The sequence below is a fragment of the Cannabis sativa genome, chromosome 4 (genome assembly GCF_029168945.1).
Source record: "Cannabis sativa cultivar Pink pepper isolate KNU-18-1 chromosome 4, ASM2916894v1, whole genome shotgun sequence".
Lineage (NCBI taxonomy): Eukaryota > Viridiplantae > Streptophyta > Magnoliopsida > Rosales > Cannabaceae > Cannabis > Cannabis sativa.
Genome location: NC_083604.1, coordinates 75,541,644 through 75,558,317, shown reverse-complemented (window position 1 = coordinate 75,558,317; position 16,674 = coordinate 75,541,644). Strand labels below are relative to the sequence as shown.

The following is a 16,674-nucleotide window of genomic DNA, read 5'->3' as shown; positions in this document are numbered from 1 at the left end:
ATTAATTTTATAGTGAAATAACATATGCAAGTAGCAAAACTATAACAAAACTACAAAACAACTGTATGCAAGTGCAAATAGTTGCCTTATAGTTGCATTATCGTTTTATGATAGTTTATATATTATGCAAGAATTTAATTTGATGGGGACTAAGAAATAGTAGTTATACATAGTAAGTTTTGTGCAAATAGTTGCATATTAATTTTATAGTGAAATAACATATGCAAGTAGCAAAACTATAATAAGACTACAAAACAACTGTATGCAAGTGCAAATAGTTGCCTTATAGTTGCATTATCGTTTTATGATAGTTTATATATTATGCAAGAATTTAATTTGATGGGGACTAAGAAATAGTAGTTATACATAGTAAGTTTTGTACAAATAGTTGCATATGAATTTTATAGTGAAATAACATATGCAAGTAGCAAAACTATAATAAAACTACAAAACAACTGTATACAAACTAAAATACAGGAAAAACTCTTTGAACATCAACATCCATGATAAATCTCATTGTTACCCATTGATGATATAAAAATGGGACTCGACTGTGTTAATCTAATCTATTAGCTTTGCCACCTTCACTCATAAATCTTAATCATGTTTGTCCTAATACTTTTCTAATATTAATTTTATAACTCTACTCACGTCAATACTACTATAAGCATGAATTAGATCGTTTTCTTCTCAAGTATAGAATATCATCGGTAATTGTTTCTTATTATTTTATTTTGTTATCTAATTATTTCGACGTGGCTTTGAGCTAGTCCAGCGAGAATGAAAATGACATTAAAATTGTACGAATTTATTTGTACATGCTTATATCAGTTGAATGGCCTAGTCAAAGTCTTCTTTTTTGTCATGAAAGTATTTCAGAAGTTGTAAAGTTAAACTAATAAGTTAAAAAGATTTAATTAAAAACTGAAATAAAATTAAAAATAAAAAGGAAAGAAGAAAAAAAAAGAGTGAAATGATAAATTGATTGATAGAAGTCAATCCTAGACCTAAGCAACAATATATAAGAAACTAGCTTTACAATTAAAAATTAAAAATAAAAAGAAAAGAAGAATTGTTATGGAAAAAAAAATAAAAATTAAAAACTGAAAATAAAATTAAAAATAAAAAATAAAAAACTGAAATAAAATTAAAAATAAAAAATTAAAAACTGAAATAAAATTAAAAATAAAAAGAAAAGAAGAAAAAAAGAGAGTGAAATGATGGATTGATTGATAGAAAATGAAAAAAGAGAGGGAAGAGAGTAGGATTTGATTGATGATGGATGGAATGATGACTAAGTGGTATATGTGTAATAAAACAAACTTTGTAAGTAAAAAAGTAGGTATAAGCGTGTATGAGTAATTTTGTAATAAATTGTGTAAAATGGATTTTTCATGTAAAAATTTCTTTATTGTTTACCTTCTTTTTTAAAGTTTATTATTTTTACCTCTTTTTTTAAACATTGTACCAATTTCGCCCCTATCACTTCAAGATACTCTCCATGTGACTCTCTTATGTCAATGTATTTTGGGTATAATACATATAAAAAAAAAGTATGTTTCAATTAAATATAAAATTAGAGGTAAATTTAATTAATTGATTAATAAAAGTGGTATTTTTCAAATTAACCCTATGGTATATTTGTCTTAGAAATATACATTATTTACATTCAAAAAAATCCAAAAGTTCTAAGAAAATACACTTAAGAATACAACCCTATTTAGATAATAAAATTTTATAATTCTTAACTTAATGTCTTTTTAAATTTTTTCCTCAGCTCTTTTCCTATTAGGATAGATAATAAAAATATTACCATTAGCTCAAAATTACCAATTAGAAGATATATCAAGCAAAAATTTTATGGTAAAAATCAATCTCTATAGCACAACTTACAAAGCTAAGTAAAAAAAGCCAACGTTGAGAAAAATATTAAAATTAATTTTGAGTATATGAATTAGCGTTATGTGTCTCTATCATTCTATAGAAGTCTATACTCAATGGTATCAGAAACATCCTATGAGGGGATAGAACAGAGTTGAGAACAATCACTGCATCACTCTCAAAGAAAGAAACGAATAAACCAAAGTGCAAAGAGCACTGCAAGGTAAAAAAGAGCCACAGCTTTTGCTTCTTTAGGAGGAGACAAAAGACAAAAAATAAGGCCAAAATTTAGCAACACAACCTTGAGGAAAACTACACCTTTCATTAAAATGTGTTACAAGTATTTCCTTTTTAATTAAATTGAAAGAATAGCATAGGCAATAATAGACAAGCATACGAGGTTTGAAAACATTATTGATCTTTCAATCTCTTTTTATGCAATTTAGTGTCATTGTAATCTCTGTTTTTTGTTTTCCCTTTGGGAAAAGATATCAGCAATGAATGAGCTTGAGGTTGGTTGGTAAAATGCTCACATTCACAACAAAAAACCGAATGATCATAAGGTAGGGGAGGGTGGTGGATTCTACTCGGTGTCTAATTTATTGCCCGAGTCTACCTTCATTGGTTGAGCGTTCTTGTATCCACTAATTTCCTCCTGGTAGCGTTTTTTATCTTGGCGAGCGCTGGCTTGAAAGGGCTCCTTCTCCTCCACTGCGCATAGAAAAGAAAAATGATATTTGTGATGATGTATAATTGACCAAAACAGCAACTGGGATAATCAAATCAACTCCCACTGCATTGGTTTAGGGGGACACATAACAATGGTGTCCCATAACTAAAAGATGTCACTCACTGGTCACTGCACAGTGGGAGTGTGTGGATTAAGTGGAAAAATGAAATCAACTATCTGAAAGCATGTATCATTCATACCAGACATCTTTTTCCATTTATCTCCTAAAACTCTTCCCACTTCAGGGAAGGAAATTCCGGGGTTGGTTTTCTTCACATTCTGCAACCAACAAAAAAATAATGCTTAGTAATGAATTTGTTCTTATGACAACTGCCTTGCTAGATTGACAAACATCAACAGTTTCATTCGATAAATAAATACAAGAGCATATGGTGAAGCAAATGACTGCAACTAGCTAGCTTCGTGCCATAATGAGAAGGAATATGCATCCAAATAAGGACATATATTTAGAAAACAAACCCACCTCCCTTTCCATTTGTGAGAAGAACATGAAGCCTGACATTGCTCTTCTTGGTGCACTTGGATCCTTTTTCTTCTTCTTCTTCTTCTGTTTTTTCTTCTTCGGCCCATCTTCATCACCATCTTCAGATTTCTTGTTGGAAGATGAAGGTTCTTTTATTGTATCATTCTGTATGTGCTTCAGAAAAAGGACATTTAGTTTATTTGAGAATAACACAAAAAATTGAAAGGAACCATCTTAAATAAACATAATGAAATAACAAAAAAAGATTCCCTACCTCTTTCTCCCCTTCACTATCAATAGCATCAGAATCAGAATCATCTACAATTGATTCTGTAGTTCGTGGACCATTGTCCATTATGAGCCCTCCTTGTGTCACTGTTGATTCTCTAGATTTGAAGAATTGTATGGTTGATGTTGCAGCTGTGTTCACACATAATGGATACTTTATAAAATCTGTTTCGTTTATTTTCAGATGCTTATAAAAACGTAGACTAGCATCATCAAGTATTTTTATAGGTGGGTAGTTTTCCTTCACTTGATATTGTATCTTTATGCTTGTTGTTTCGGGGTTACAACGCAGTTTAAGCAATAGTGTTTGCACAAGTTCTTCATATTTGAATTCTATTGGTATTAATTCACCATGAGCTTCAAACCCAATGTAATTCTAGTTCTCATCCCATCCCATTGTCCGTTGCTTTGTATCAGTATTCCTATTGCTTGCATTGTCTGAAAAACAAAATACAGGTTTTTGTTTCAGAAATAAATATGACAAATGTGATTTTGTATTTTGTTTTAAAAAAACCTGTTCAGTCAAAACAACTGAATTGCAAAGAAAAAAACCATCTCTGTTCTTGTAATATTAGTCAGGATACCATTATCAATTCAGTATGCATTTTTCCACAATTTACAGAAATAATCATGAGTAACAATAATTTAACTAAAAATACCAATACACAACGTCACAACAAGAATCAATTAAATATTGTAATAATACCTCCCTCTGTTCATCATAATATTACACATAATAATCAGCTAAAGTAACAACAATATAAATTAGAACATTAATTATGATAACACTAAAATTTGATGATTCATTTCATAATTGCAAGTGGATAAGTGGAAATACATACCTGATAATTGATTTTTCCAGAATTTAATTTCAAAAGAATAAAAAATAAGAGTTGTGAAACAAAAAAGAAAGAAAAGCATTGAACTCATTTACAGCAACAAACGATAAACAAAGAAAATTAAAATAGAAAACTCTTAAGGTAACTTGAACAATGAATATGATCAAGAGGTATTAAACTACAGAAAAGTTGCTTCAGAATAGTTATCACTGGCCTTTAATATAACCAATTCTTTCACGAATCACACAGACATTATATCAAGCAGTATATATAGCAACTAAAACACTATCACAATTCACACAATATCGAAATACAACTATATAAAGTAGAATGAATTCAGTTTACGAAAAAGAAAATCAGAAAAATAGAGAGAGATATTTACCGTGATAGTTTGTTGGAGGAGCAGAACGATGGAGAAGCAAGTACTGGGGATGCGATCACGAACAACGATGAAGAAATAGGAAGGTTGAAGTGTTGTGAGAAGTAAGAGTAAGAAGAAAAGGGAGGACATTGGACTGCGATGGTGGAATAAAGAGAGAGAGAGGTCGTGTCGTGACTCGTCAATAATTTGTTGTGTTTTCACATTTTACCCTAATTTCTGTTTCTATTTTTCTTTTTCTTTTTCTTTTTTTTTGTAAGAATTTTAATTTTGATTTGTGTTATTTTTTTTTTAAAGGAATGATTTGTGTTACTTACCATTGTTTGTCTAGATATTTTGATTGTGGACTTTACGAGCAACATTTTTTTTTCTTTTTGAAAAAAATTTACGAACACCAGTTTGCTCTTACAAGTTTACAGCTTTTGATTTTTGATCAAATGACAATAATTTTGTTTTTTAATTATGATGGAGTATTTATTTTCAACCCACTAATTATATTATAATTGTACGATGTACACGAGACGGGAAATTGGCGTAGACGGAGAGTGCTCCGCCGTCTACATTCCCGTTAAGAATTTTAATTTCCATCCCCGTTTATTTCCCATAGGAGATGGGGCGAGGAATCCCCTAATGGGGGCAAGGACGGGGCGGTTAATAAAAAAATAAAGTTTATAATAAAATTTTTAATATACAAAAATATTAAACTACACAAAAATTAAAATATTACACATTAATTATTATTCAATAAATTAATAATTATCCAAAACACAACTTAAAATTCATAAAAAAATATTAATATACTAAAAAAATACAAACATAAATTATAAATTATATAATATTATTAAAAATACTAAGAAACAGGCCGCGCTTCGCGTGCGGTGGTTAAATAATTATATAAATATTAATTAAATAATAAAATTAAATTTATTTTTATGTATATATTTTTTTTTTAAAAAAAATATATGCTTATTTGAAAAAAAATAATAATATCTATATAGAAAACTCTAAAAACTTAAAAAAATTATCATACACCTTCTTATATAAATAAAAAATTACTCAATTTTTTCTTTAAATATACATTATACTAAAAAAAATTAGAAACTAAATATTTCTTACACAAAATAGAGATCTAAAATAGAAAGAAAATAATAAATCTATAGAAAATTCATCATATAATTTTAAAAGAGTAAATAGTGGCATAAGTACCCAAAGTTTTAGGTTTGTAAGCGGCATAAACCCAATGATTTTTTTAGTGGCATAAGTACCAATGTTTATAAAACTGTAATTTTCTTCTAGTTTTATCAGTACAGACTCTGTTATTGTCTTAAACAGTCACACATATAAGACCAAAATTTTAGATTATTTGGTCTGGACGAAAAATATGTAGTATCGAAAACTTCCAAATTTTTTTTAATAAATTTAAAACGGAGCCTGTACTGACGAAAATAGAGAAAAATTACAGTTTTACAAACATTGGGTACTTATGCCACTAAAAAAAATTATTGGGTTTATGTCGCTTACAAACTCAAAACTTTGGGTACTTATGCCGCTATTTACCCATTTTAAAACAACAATCATCACCGTATCTCATTTAGTCACCACTATATTTAAAGTTTATGTCATCACCGTATTTCACTCTTGTAATTATCATTATTATTTTTTCTAATAAGTTTGCTTTGTACATAAAATAAGTTAAACAATGATCGATAAGTACTTACTTTTATTATGTGAGGGAACAAAGAATGATAAACATAATAATTTTAGAATTTTGATATTTTTGACATATTAGTTAATATTAACTATATCTCTCTCTCTTAAAAAAATTACATATGTAGATTAATTTTTTTAATACATATATATTTATTTATTAGTTATTATATACAAATATATATTCAATCTGTTAAAAAAAAAACAAAAATCAAAATAGTCTACATTAATAAAAATAGACTTCCAAAATGAGATGAAATTCAAAACATTGAAGAAATAAAGAAAACAGAATAATGGGAACGTATTAGTATTAGTTAGGGTGAAGTTTAGAAAATTCAAAGTATTTTCTAGTCAAATTGAGAATAAATAGTTTTAGAAAAATCTTAGCCGTATTATTTTTATAAGGTTTTAAGAATGATTTTTTTTAGTAAAAATTAAAAAAAAAAATAGAAAATTAGAGTAATTGTATACGTATATAAATATTTTATATTAAAAAAATATAAAAAAATGAGAGAATTAAGGAGAGAGTACATAAACCTATTTAAAGTAATTTTAGACCGCCACGTCACCAACTTATAGTTCTCCTTATTTTTTTTTATTCTTATTTTTTTTTTTGATTTAATGGGATTTATTTTATTATATATAAATAAAAAGTGACCCATGAATTTCTCATAAACTATTTTATTTTTAATATAAATAAAAAGTCACCCATGAATTTCTCATAAACTAAGAAATCTGTTATATAGGCACACTTTATATAGAATAGATAATGTTTTTTTTTTTTTGTTAATTAATGAATTATTCAAAATTAAATATTAGATATTAGATAAAAATATTTTGAGTGAATTTAGAATTTGAGATTTAAAAAATATTTTTTTTTTGGATTGAAAAAAAAGAATTATATTGTTATACGATGGTTTTGATGGTTTTGTACATATAATGTTTTTTTTTTTTTTGTTAATTAATCAATTATTAAAAATTAAATATTAGATATTAGATAAAAATATTTTGAGTGAATTTATAATGTTATTTTATTAATTTAAATGAGAGAATTAAGGAGAAGATAGATAGAGTTATTTTGAGTGATTTTAGACTGCCACGTCAACGTCTCATACTTCTCCTTTATATAGATATATAGATAAGATAAAATACTAAACGGGTCTTCATTGGGGCGGGAAGTGTGATCCCCGTCCCCGCCCCGTTTAACATTCGTAGTAACCCACGGGGATGGGGCCTCACAAGGACCCGCCCCTAATGGGGCGGGGATTCCCCGTCTAAATGGGGAACAGGATGGGGACAGGGCAGAAACGGGGATTACTTTTTGTCCTTGAATGTTAAACATGAAGGAGATGGGGATCATACTCTCTGTCCCGACGGGGACTCGTTTAATATTTTATCTTATATTTTATAATTTATAATTTATGTTTGCATTTTTTTAGTATATCAGTATCTTTTTTTATGAATTTCAAGTTGTGTTTTGGATAATAATTAGTTTATTGAATAATAATTAATGTATAATATTTAATTTTTATGTAGTTTAAATATTTGTATATTAAAAAGTTTATTATAATAAACTTTATTTTTCTATTAGGAGATTCTCCGCTCGTCCATCCCTGATGAGGAATAAGCGGAGAAAGAAATTAAAATTCTTAATGGAAATGGGAACGGAGAAGCAATGTCCGCTAATTCTCCGCCCAATGTGCATCCCTACTCTCAAAATGTCTTAACCTTTTTTTTTCTTTCAAAATAATCTTTTAATATTAGTCCATAAAATAAAACCTCCTAAAATTAATTTACTAGAAATCAATTTAAAAACTTATTTTAATTTCATTTTTATTTTTTTCAAAAAAATCATTTTTTAAGTTTTGACAAGTCTCATAAAACAAGAGATTTGATCCACTCATCATTTACTCAATAAGATTTTAGATCATATATTCACATGTAATTTAAGTTTATATATAATACTCACAAGTCACTAGATTATTATCATATGGTGCAATATTAGAAGATACAATGTGATCAAACATTAAAAATATTTAAACATTACACACACATAATCATATATCATATACATATATACATACATAATAATATTATTCATAAAGTTTGGAATGAAGACGAGGTGTAAGAAAAACCTCAAGTGGAGTAGCTCTTGAATTAGTCAACCCAGTAGTCTCAGTCATATCAACCTCTTCATTATCCAATTTCTTACTAACTTCAAACCCATGCAAAAACCTAGCCAAACCCAAATGGACCATACGAAGAGCCAACGACACTCCAGGGCAAGACCTTCTTCCCCCACCAAACGACACAATCTCAAACCCTAATTTACCTCTCAAATCCACTTCCTTGTGACTCGTCAAGAATCGTTCTGGCTCGAACTCCTCCGAGTTATGGCCCCACACTCCCTCCTCCCGTTGGATTTTCCACGCGTTCACCATCAGACGTGTCCCTTTGCGCACGTGGTAGCCGCACGTGAGGGTGCAGTCTTCCTTTGTGGCTCTTAGTAGTAGTGGGCTTGGTGGGTAAAGCCTTATGGTTTCTTTGATTATGGCCTGGAGGTAGATTAGGTTTTGAATGTCTGATTCTTCAACGTTTCTCTCTCGGCCCACTATTTGGTCCAATTCTAATTGGGCTTTTTGGAGTTTGTTTGGGTTGTTGAGAAGTAGAGATAAGGCCCATGTTAGTGCTATCATGGTTGTGTCACTTGCAGGTAACATAAGGTTCTACAAAAGAAGAAAAAACATATGAAGATTAGTTCTATATTGGCCTCAAAATTTCGAATGGAGCCATTTATGATTATATTTAGGAATAATTATATAAGACACTATTTTTTGTAAAATACTTACATTTTTACGTTCAAAGAATGTTTTTTTTATATTTTTACGGTTTTCTAAAAAATAATACGAAAATAATATAAAATCAACAAGAAAACAACATAAAAGTAACACGAAAATAACAACAAAAAAACAACAAAAAATAACATACATATAACAAAAAATTAACAACAAATGAACAAAATTTCAACATAAAAAGACCGTATTTTATGTAAATAAAATCAAAAAAATTGTAAAAATGTTTAAAATTCCGTGAAACCGTATTTTTGTTGTTTTTGTGCATTTGTGAAATTAACCCTTATATTTATGTATATTTTAAAAAAGATCTCTTATTTTGAACTCCATAAATTATTGTGATTCTCAATGTATCTCCTTGTTAAAGATATTTAAGACTTAAGAGCATTGTGTTAGATAATAGTCCTCTTCGAGACAGGACAAATCTCCTAAAATGCACTATTCGAGTCAGTACCAAACTACAATTGAACCAAAGTTCTATTTCATTCCATATCTCATATCTCATAATAGCTACACAATTACATATTTATAGTGATTCACACTCTTTACAAATTACTAATAAGCCCCTACACTATTTCATAGTGTAACACTTTCCCACCCTTCAAAATCACCTTGTTCTCAAGGTGGTAAAATTAAAAGAAAACTAAAAACATGCACAAAGAAAAATAAAAAAAAACAATTACAGCCCAATTATGATTATTTTAGCCTAGTAGACTTTTAAGCAAAGCCCAAGCCCACAGTACCAATGGCAATCAGTCTTCTTCCTTTCCACAATCCTAGCCATCAGTTTTTTTTTTTTTTTAGTTGGAAGCAGTGAGTTCGTGACCTCCTTAATGTGAAGCTTCATCTTCAACACAATTACTAATTTGAACCATATATGTATATAACATTTGCAGAAAATATCCAATAAGGACATGTATATATATATATCAAACCAGTGAATACAGAGGGATTGTCGTCAACTCTGTTTGCCATTGCGCTCTCTGCGATCCGACGCGACCAAGCTTCTCGTCGTCCGCCAATGACCTTTCTGCTTTGTTCATCTTCGTCAAAGTTCGTTCGTCGTCTTCGATCAAAGATCCATTGACGTCCCCGATCAAAGATCCATCTTCGATCTTTCAGCGGCGTGTGAATCGATTCCCACGGTGAACCACCATTAACACCCAACACAATCTCTCGTAGCACCATTTTACGATCCACAAACATTCCACTAGCATCACCTTCTTCTATGTACACGCAAGACGATCAGATTGCCCGATCAAGAGGTGGCGAGATTTTCAGATCCCCAATCTCCATTCGAGCAGAGAGCTTTTCCTCTACCTCCGGCGAACTGCGATTCAACCTTGGCAGTGCATCGCAGCCATCTCGGATGATACCGATAGGATCGACTGAAGAATCATCCATTGAATCCACCGCTGAAGGTACTACATGGCCTTCAGTGAGTTCTTCGACATCCACGAATTCCTCCATATTTACAGGAGTTGATTTCAGAGTAGATTGTGCCGCCACATATAATTGATCAAATTGATCGTTAATAGTTTTAAAGTGTTGCTCAAGCATAGAACTAATCTTCTCAAATTGAGAATCCAAAGTTTGCTTGAAAAATGACTCCATAGATTTGAAGAGTTGAACAATCTCTTCATCTTCCATGGTTGAGAGTTCTTTCACTGTAATTTCTCTCAATGAGAGCACCAATTGTTAGATAATAGTCCTCTTCGAGACAGGACAAATCTCCTAAAATGCACTCTTCGAGTCAGTGCCAAACTCCAATTGAACCAAAGTTCTATTTACTCATTCCATATCTCATATCTCATAATAGTTACACAATTACATATTTATAGTGATTCACACTCTTTACAAATTACTAATAAGCCCCTACACTATTTCATTGTGTAACACATTGGGTATTAATGGTGCCTAGCACCAATAACAGTATGACACTGAGGAAGGTGCTAGACACCAGTAGTACTTTTAGCATTTTTTATATCTTAACTATTTGATTGTTAGGTCAACTCCAATGGAAATTTATTAGAGTGGTCTTGCCGCATTTGCAATGTGATCCAATTTTCAAGAGTAATTTTATGTAAGTGTTTGCTTAATATCGAATGACCACATGACATTTTTTTATTAGAAAAAAGTTATTTTTATCTAAAAAGTTATTAACTCAATGTGACGTGAGATATAGTAGGCAACTTTTAGAGTTGTCAATTATTTTTAGAGTTGTCAATTATTGGAGTATTTTTTTAAGAGAAGAAGACAAATCTTATGTGGATGAGAGAGAAAATAAAAAAATAATATTTAAGATGATGTGTATATTTTGATAATTATAGGTGTTGTCCTTTATATTTAGGAATACACACGGGGCGGGGAATTGGCGGGGAGTGCTCCCCCCGTCCCCATTCCCGTAAGAATTTTAATTTCCATTCCCGCTTATTCTCCATCGGGAATGGGGCGGGAAATCCCCTAATAGGGGTGGAAAATCTCCTAATAGAATAATAAAATATATAATAAAAAATTTAATATACAAAAATATTAAACTACATAAAAATTAAAATATTACACATTAATTATTATTCAATAAACTAATTATTATCTAAAACACAACTTAAAATTCACACACAAAAAAAAATAAAAAAAAAATACTAATATACTAACAAAATACACATTAATTATAAATTATAAAATATTACTAGAAATATAAGATAAAATATTAAACGGGTTTCTGTCGGTGCGGGGAGTGTGATCCCCGTCCCCGTCTCGTTTAACACTCGGGAACAAAAATTAATCTCCGTTCCCACTCCGTTCTCCATTTAGGCGGGGAATCCTCGCCCCATTAAGGGCGGGTCCCCGCGGGATCTTATTCTCGTAGGAAAAATGTGCATCCTTATTTATATTATGTTATGTAGTAAGATAGAAAGAGAAGTTATTAAAAGATTTTAAAATGGACACCATTGTGGCATTGTCCTTTTATATTTTTAATTAAAAAAGTTTGTGAACTCAATGGGTGTCGAGCTGTCTTTTTATATAAGAAGATTATATAATTTTTTGTGTTCCATATCATTTAGTATATGTGTATGATCTTATCCAATGTATTAGGTGTAGTTCATATATTATTCTACCTAGTTTTGTTGGTGACTGATGCCATGGATTCAGGCATTATATATTGTATTTTGGATTTGGAATTATGTGAATCTATATTTTTTAAGAAAATATTCACTATATTTCATACTAGTTAATCGAGTCAATGACTTTAAAATAAATTAATTCCCGCCTGAGATTAAAATAATATTAATATTCTTCGTATGATCTTTGCCAAGATTTGGTTAAGAGAATATAAGTATGGTTATGAGTGTTTATTGGATCACATCTAATATTTTTAGGTCTATTCAGATCTGATCTAATTATATATTAGATGTTAAATTTTACTATCCGATCTAATACGGTCATCCAATCGATCCAACATCCATTAGATGTTGAATTGGATCGATTCTATTCGTTGGATGTATTTCATATATATTTATTAGTTAAATTTGAGTTTATTTAATATTTTAGACTTAATATTTTTTGGATCGGATCGGATCCATTTAATATTTTAGATCTAGTATGTATTAGATTAGATTGGATCCATCCAATACAAGAAAAAAAAGAATAAAATTCTAATGTTAATTTTTATATATACATATATATTTTACTTATAACAATATAAAATCTAATTACTCATTTAAACTAAATGAAAATATTAATTAGTTTGATTGAATGTTGGATGTATTGGATTTTGGGACACCCCATCCAACATCCGATCCGATCCGATCCAATTGGATATTAAAAAATAACATCCAATCCGATCCGATCACAATTGGATATCCAATATTTGACGGTCGGTTGTAATTAGATCGGTCAGTTATCATTGAATTGGATGATTTATACACACCTCTACGTATGGTGATGTTGTTTTGAAAGGAGTCTACCGATGCATTTTACATTTTCAACATCTAAATAGTTTTAATTTTAATTTATATTTTATGACAGTTGGTAACATAGTTATCAAAGATTATATAAATTTTCAAAAAATTCAAAGAAAAATTAGCATGGTGAAAATATTTAAATAGTTTGTTGTATTCATATTTTTTTTATATTATATATGTGTTAAATAAATTATTTCAAACTATATTTTTTAAATTATAGATTACTTTGAATTTTCTAAAACTTTGCAATATACCTAAGATTACAACTATTTATGTATCAAAAATATATAAAGGAGATGTATTAATGTACCCTTAAAAAGAATGCACCTTAAAACACCCAATTTAATTTCAACTTAAGAAGTTGCCGTAAAGATTAAAGAGTCTTTTTTAATAAAAAGATTATAGAGTTTGATCTAGCATGATAAATAAATAGGTCTAGTGTTGTTTGTAAGCTTAGTTTTGTTATCAACGATGTCATCATTGGATTGAGACTATCAAAGTTTACATTATTTTATGACGTTTTTCTGGACAGATGTGAAAATATTTTTAATAAATAATTCTATTTACATAGGTTAATAGAGTCACTTGACTAAAAAAGTCAATAATTCTTGGTTTTGGTTTTGGATTATAAAAAAATATTAAGAAGTTTTACTACTGCAAGATATGATCTCTGCAAAGATTTGATTCAACAAAACAGACAATAGTTTTCACATTTTTAATTATTTTGAAGAATTTTGAACTACACCCTCTTTAGTTTGAGGCTTTAAGGGTTTAATCTAGTCTACCATGATAAAATTATGATGAGGAAAAACTTACATGAAAAATACATTAGCATGGTATTTATGGATAAAAATAGAAAGTGATTATAGTTCTTTCTTACCAGACAAGTAGCTTTATTAATGGTATCAGCATCAACACCATCAACATTAGCTCCATCCAAAATATTGAGCATCACATCCATGAAATCCTTCTCTTCATTACTATTATTATTACCATTATTTCCTTTCTTACCAAACAATTTTCTCTTGTGTTTATGTTCCTCAAGCCAACCAGCAATCAATACATCCAATTCACTAGCAGTTTTCTTCATAGCTTTTTTATAACCATTAACATCCCACCACCCCAAAAATGGTATAGCATCAGCCAAAACAAACACACCAAACAAATAAGAAAAATCCCTCATAACTTTTCTACATCTAATACTTTCCTCTTCACCAAAACCAGACTTAGTACTATTATTCTCACCAAAACACCTCTTCCCACCAATCAGTCTCACAGATATATTACCTGTTAAATGTCCAAACCATCTTTTCATATCAACCAAAACTCTGTTTTTTTCACTACCCTTTTCCAAACACAACTTGTTGTAAAGCTCACTTGCCCAAGTGTCCACTTCTGAAGACCATATGTGTTTAAGCAAGTCTAGCCTTTTGTTTGACAAGAGTTCAACAGTTGCTATTTTTCTCATTTCTCTCCAATAAGCACCATAAGGAGCAAAACCAAACATGGCATAGTTATAGCCTAGCAACTTGGATGCTACTATGGTTGGTCTTGTTGAGAAAGCCATGTCATGAGTAGTGAAACAGTCTTTGGCAATTTCACCATTATTGACAACTACAACTTTGTGTGAACCAAGCTTTATGGTGAAGATTGGACCATCTTTGTCTGCCATGGCTCCTAGTGTTTTGTGAGTGAGGTTTTTGTCTCCAAAGAGATGAAGGTGGCCTATGATTGGCCATGCCCCGGCCGCCTCAGGCGCCAAAATTGGCCCTGAATTAGTGGATGATGATGATTTTTTAAGGTGGTAACATATGAAAATAAGAAGCAATGGAAGAAGGCAAGAGATGACAATTTGGAGAAAAGGGTCCATTGAGTTAATAGCTAAGAAGAGTTTTTTGTGTTCAAAATTTCAAATAGTGAATTTTGGGTTGGACTTTGAGTTCATTTGTCTTGTAGAAGATGTGAAAAGTTAGGAGGTTTCATTAGTCCAATATGTGTTAATAATATGTTAAGTTATAATATAATACTTGTCATTGAAAGACTATTACAAATTAAAAAAGTTTGGGCTTATTATATTATTTCCAAGTTAGGTTAGAGGATAAGCTTTTTAAAAATATATGAGTTTTTAGAACTAAGTGAATTGTTTGCGTGCGCGTTATATATGCTTACTTTAGTCCAAAATATTTATAAACTTAATTTTTTTTTTAACGTATCTAATATTTATAAAATTATAATTTTTTTTTTTCAATTTTGTCAGTACAAACTTTATTGTTTTAAACATGATATATATGAGGCTTAAATTTTAGATCATTGAATCTAGATAAAAACATGTAGTATCAGTTACTTATAAATTTTCCTTTAAAAAATTCAAAACGAAATCGATACTAATGAAACTGAAAGAAAATTACAATTTTATAAATATTTAGTATTTATATCGCTAAAAATAAATATTAAATTTATATTGCTTACTAATTTAAAATTTAAATATTTATACCGCTATTTATGTTTAAGACTTCGACCATTTTGGATTTTTTTTCGTATTATAAACACAACATCCATACTCATACATTAACCACTCTTATCAAAACTCAATAATTGTATGCTAAACAATGGTTTTTAATTGTAAATAATGTTCTTTAAAAAAACATTGCTTTACCAACTATCTCAATCCATCCCAAGAGACATATTTGCATCATAAAGAGTTAAAGACTCAATAATTGTATGCTAAATAATGGTTTTTAATTGTAAATAATGTTCTTTAAAAAACACAGATTTTGGTCTGCACCAATGGGTTGAATTTTTTATTTTATTTTATTAAGCGGAAGGTTGATTAATTAGATGGTGGAGAAGATTCCGATAAAAACGAATAAATTAATGGCAAACCAACAAATAAGTATTTTTTTATCATATTTTTGGTTATGCTTTAAAAAAATGGCATTTTACAATTTTGTATACATTATTTTAATTAATTACATAATATGTGGAAGAAAAACTTATTACTATTTTTTCATACATTTTTATATATAATTAAAAACTTTTTTGTAATTTTTTTTATAATATATATGGTAATAATTATTGATTATTATATATATTAATATTGGTTATGTTTATTTTTATGTTTACAATTATAATAAACATACCAATAATATAAAATATTTTATATATGTACTTATTTTATTTTCTATTAATTAAAATACTAATTTAGTAAACAAAATAATAATATTCACATAGGTTTATTATATCACTCTATGTGTTTTATGTTTATTTTTTAGAAAATAAATAATATATAAAAAAATTATTTATCTTTATATTTTTCTTTGTTTATTGTATCATGTTTATTTTTTCAAATTAAATAATTTTTGGAGTTTATAAAGTTATGTTTGTTTATTTATTTTTTGATGTGAATTATACTTCAATAGAAAATTCGTTCACTAACTCATTAGAAAATGATCAATTTATATAGATAATAGAAAGAAAATATACTAATTTTAGTATAGTATAAATTAGCTGTATTTATTTTTATGTTTACAATTATAATAAACATACTAA

The 16,674-nt window shown here is 29.0% G+C and overlaps 2 protein-coding genes across 2 annotated transcripts; both read right to left on the bottom strand.

Annotated features, from left to right (window-relative positions):
* Positions 1–1,776: 1,776 nt before the first annotated feature.
* On the bottom strand, positions 1,777–5,418 carry LOC115714992 (non-histone chromosomal protein 6). Its single transcript, XM_061114547.1, has 5 exons — positions 4,605–5,418; positions 3,370–3,821; positions 3,096–3,269; positions 2,812–2,890; positions 1,777–2,592 (listed from the first exon to the last, which is right to left on the bottom strand). Exons 2-5 carry the CDS (start codon positions 3,448–3,450, stop codon positions 2,465–2,467), a joined length of 462 nt encoding a protein of 153 aa, XP_060970530.1. The 5' UTR covers positions 3,451–3,821; positions 4,605–5,418; the 3' UTR covers positions 1,777–2,464.
* Positions 5,419–8,273: 2,855 nt separating this feature from the next.
* Positions 8,274–15,259, bottom strand: LOC115712263 (cytochrome P450 CYP82D47-like). The gene is made up of 2 exons (XM_061114546.1): positions 14,006–15,259; positions 8,274–9,034 (listed from the first exon to the last, which is right to left on the bottom strand). Exons 1-2 carry the CDS (start codon positions 14,993–14,995, stop codon positions 8,402–8,404), a joined length of 1,623 nt encoding a protein of 540 aa, XP_060970529.1. The 5' UTR covers positions 14,996–15,259; the 3' UTR covers positions 8,274–8,401.
* Positions 15,260–16,674: the final 1,415 nt, after the last annotated feature.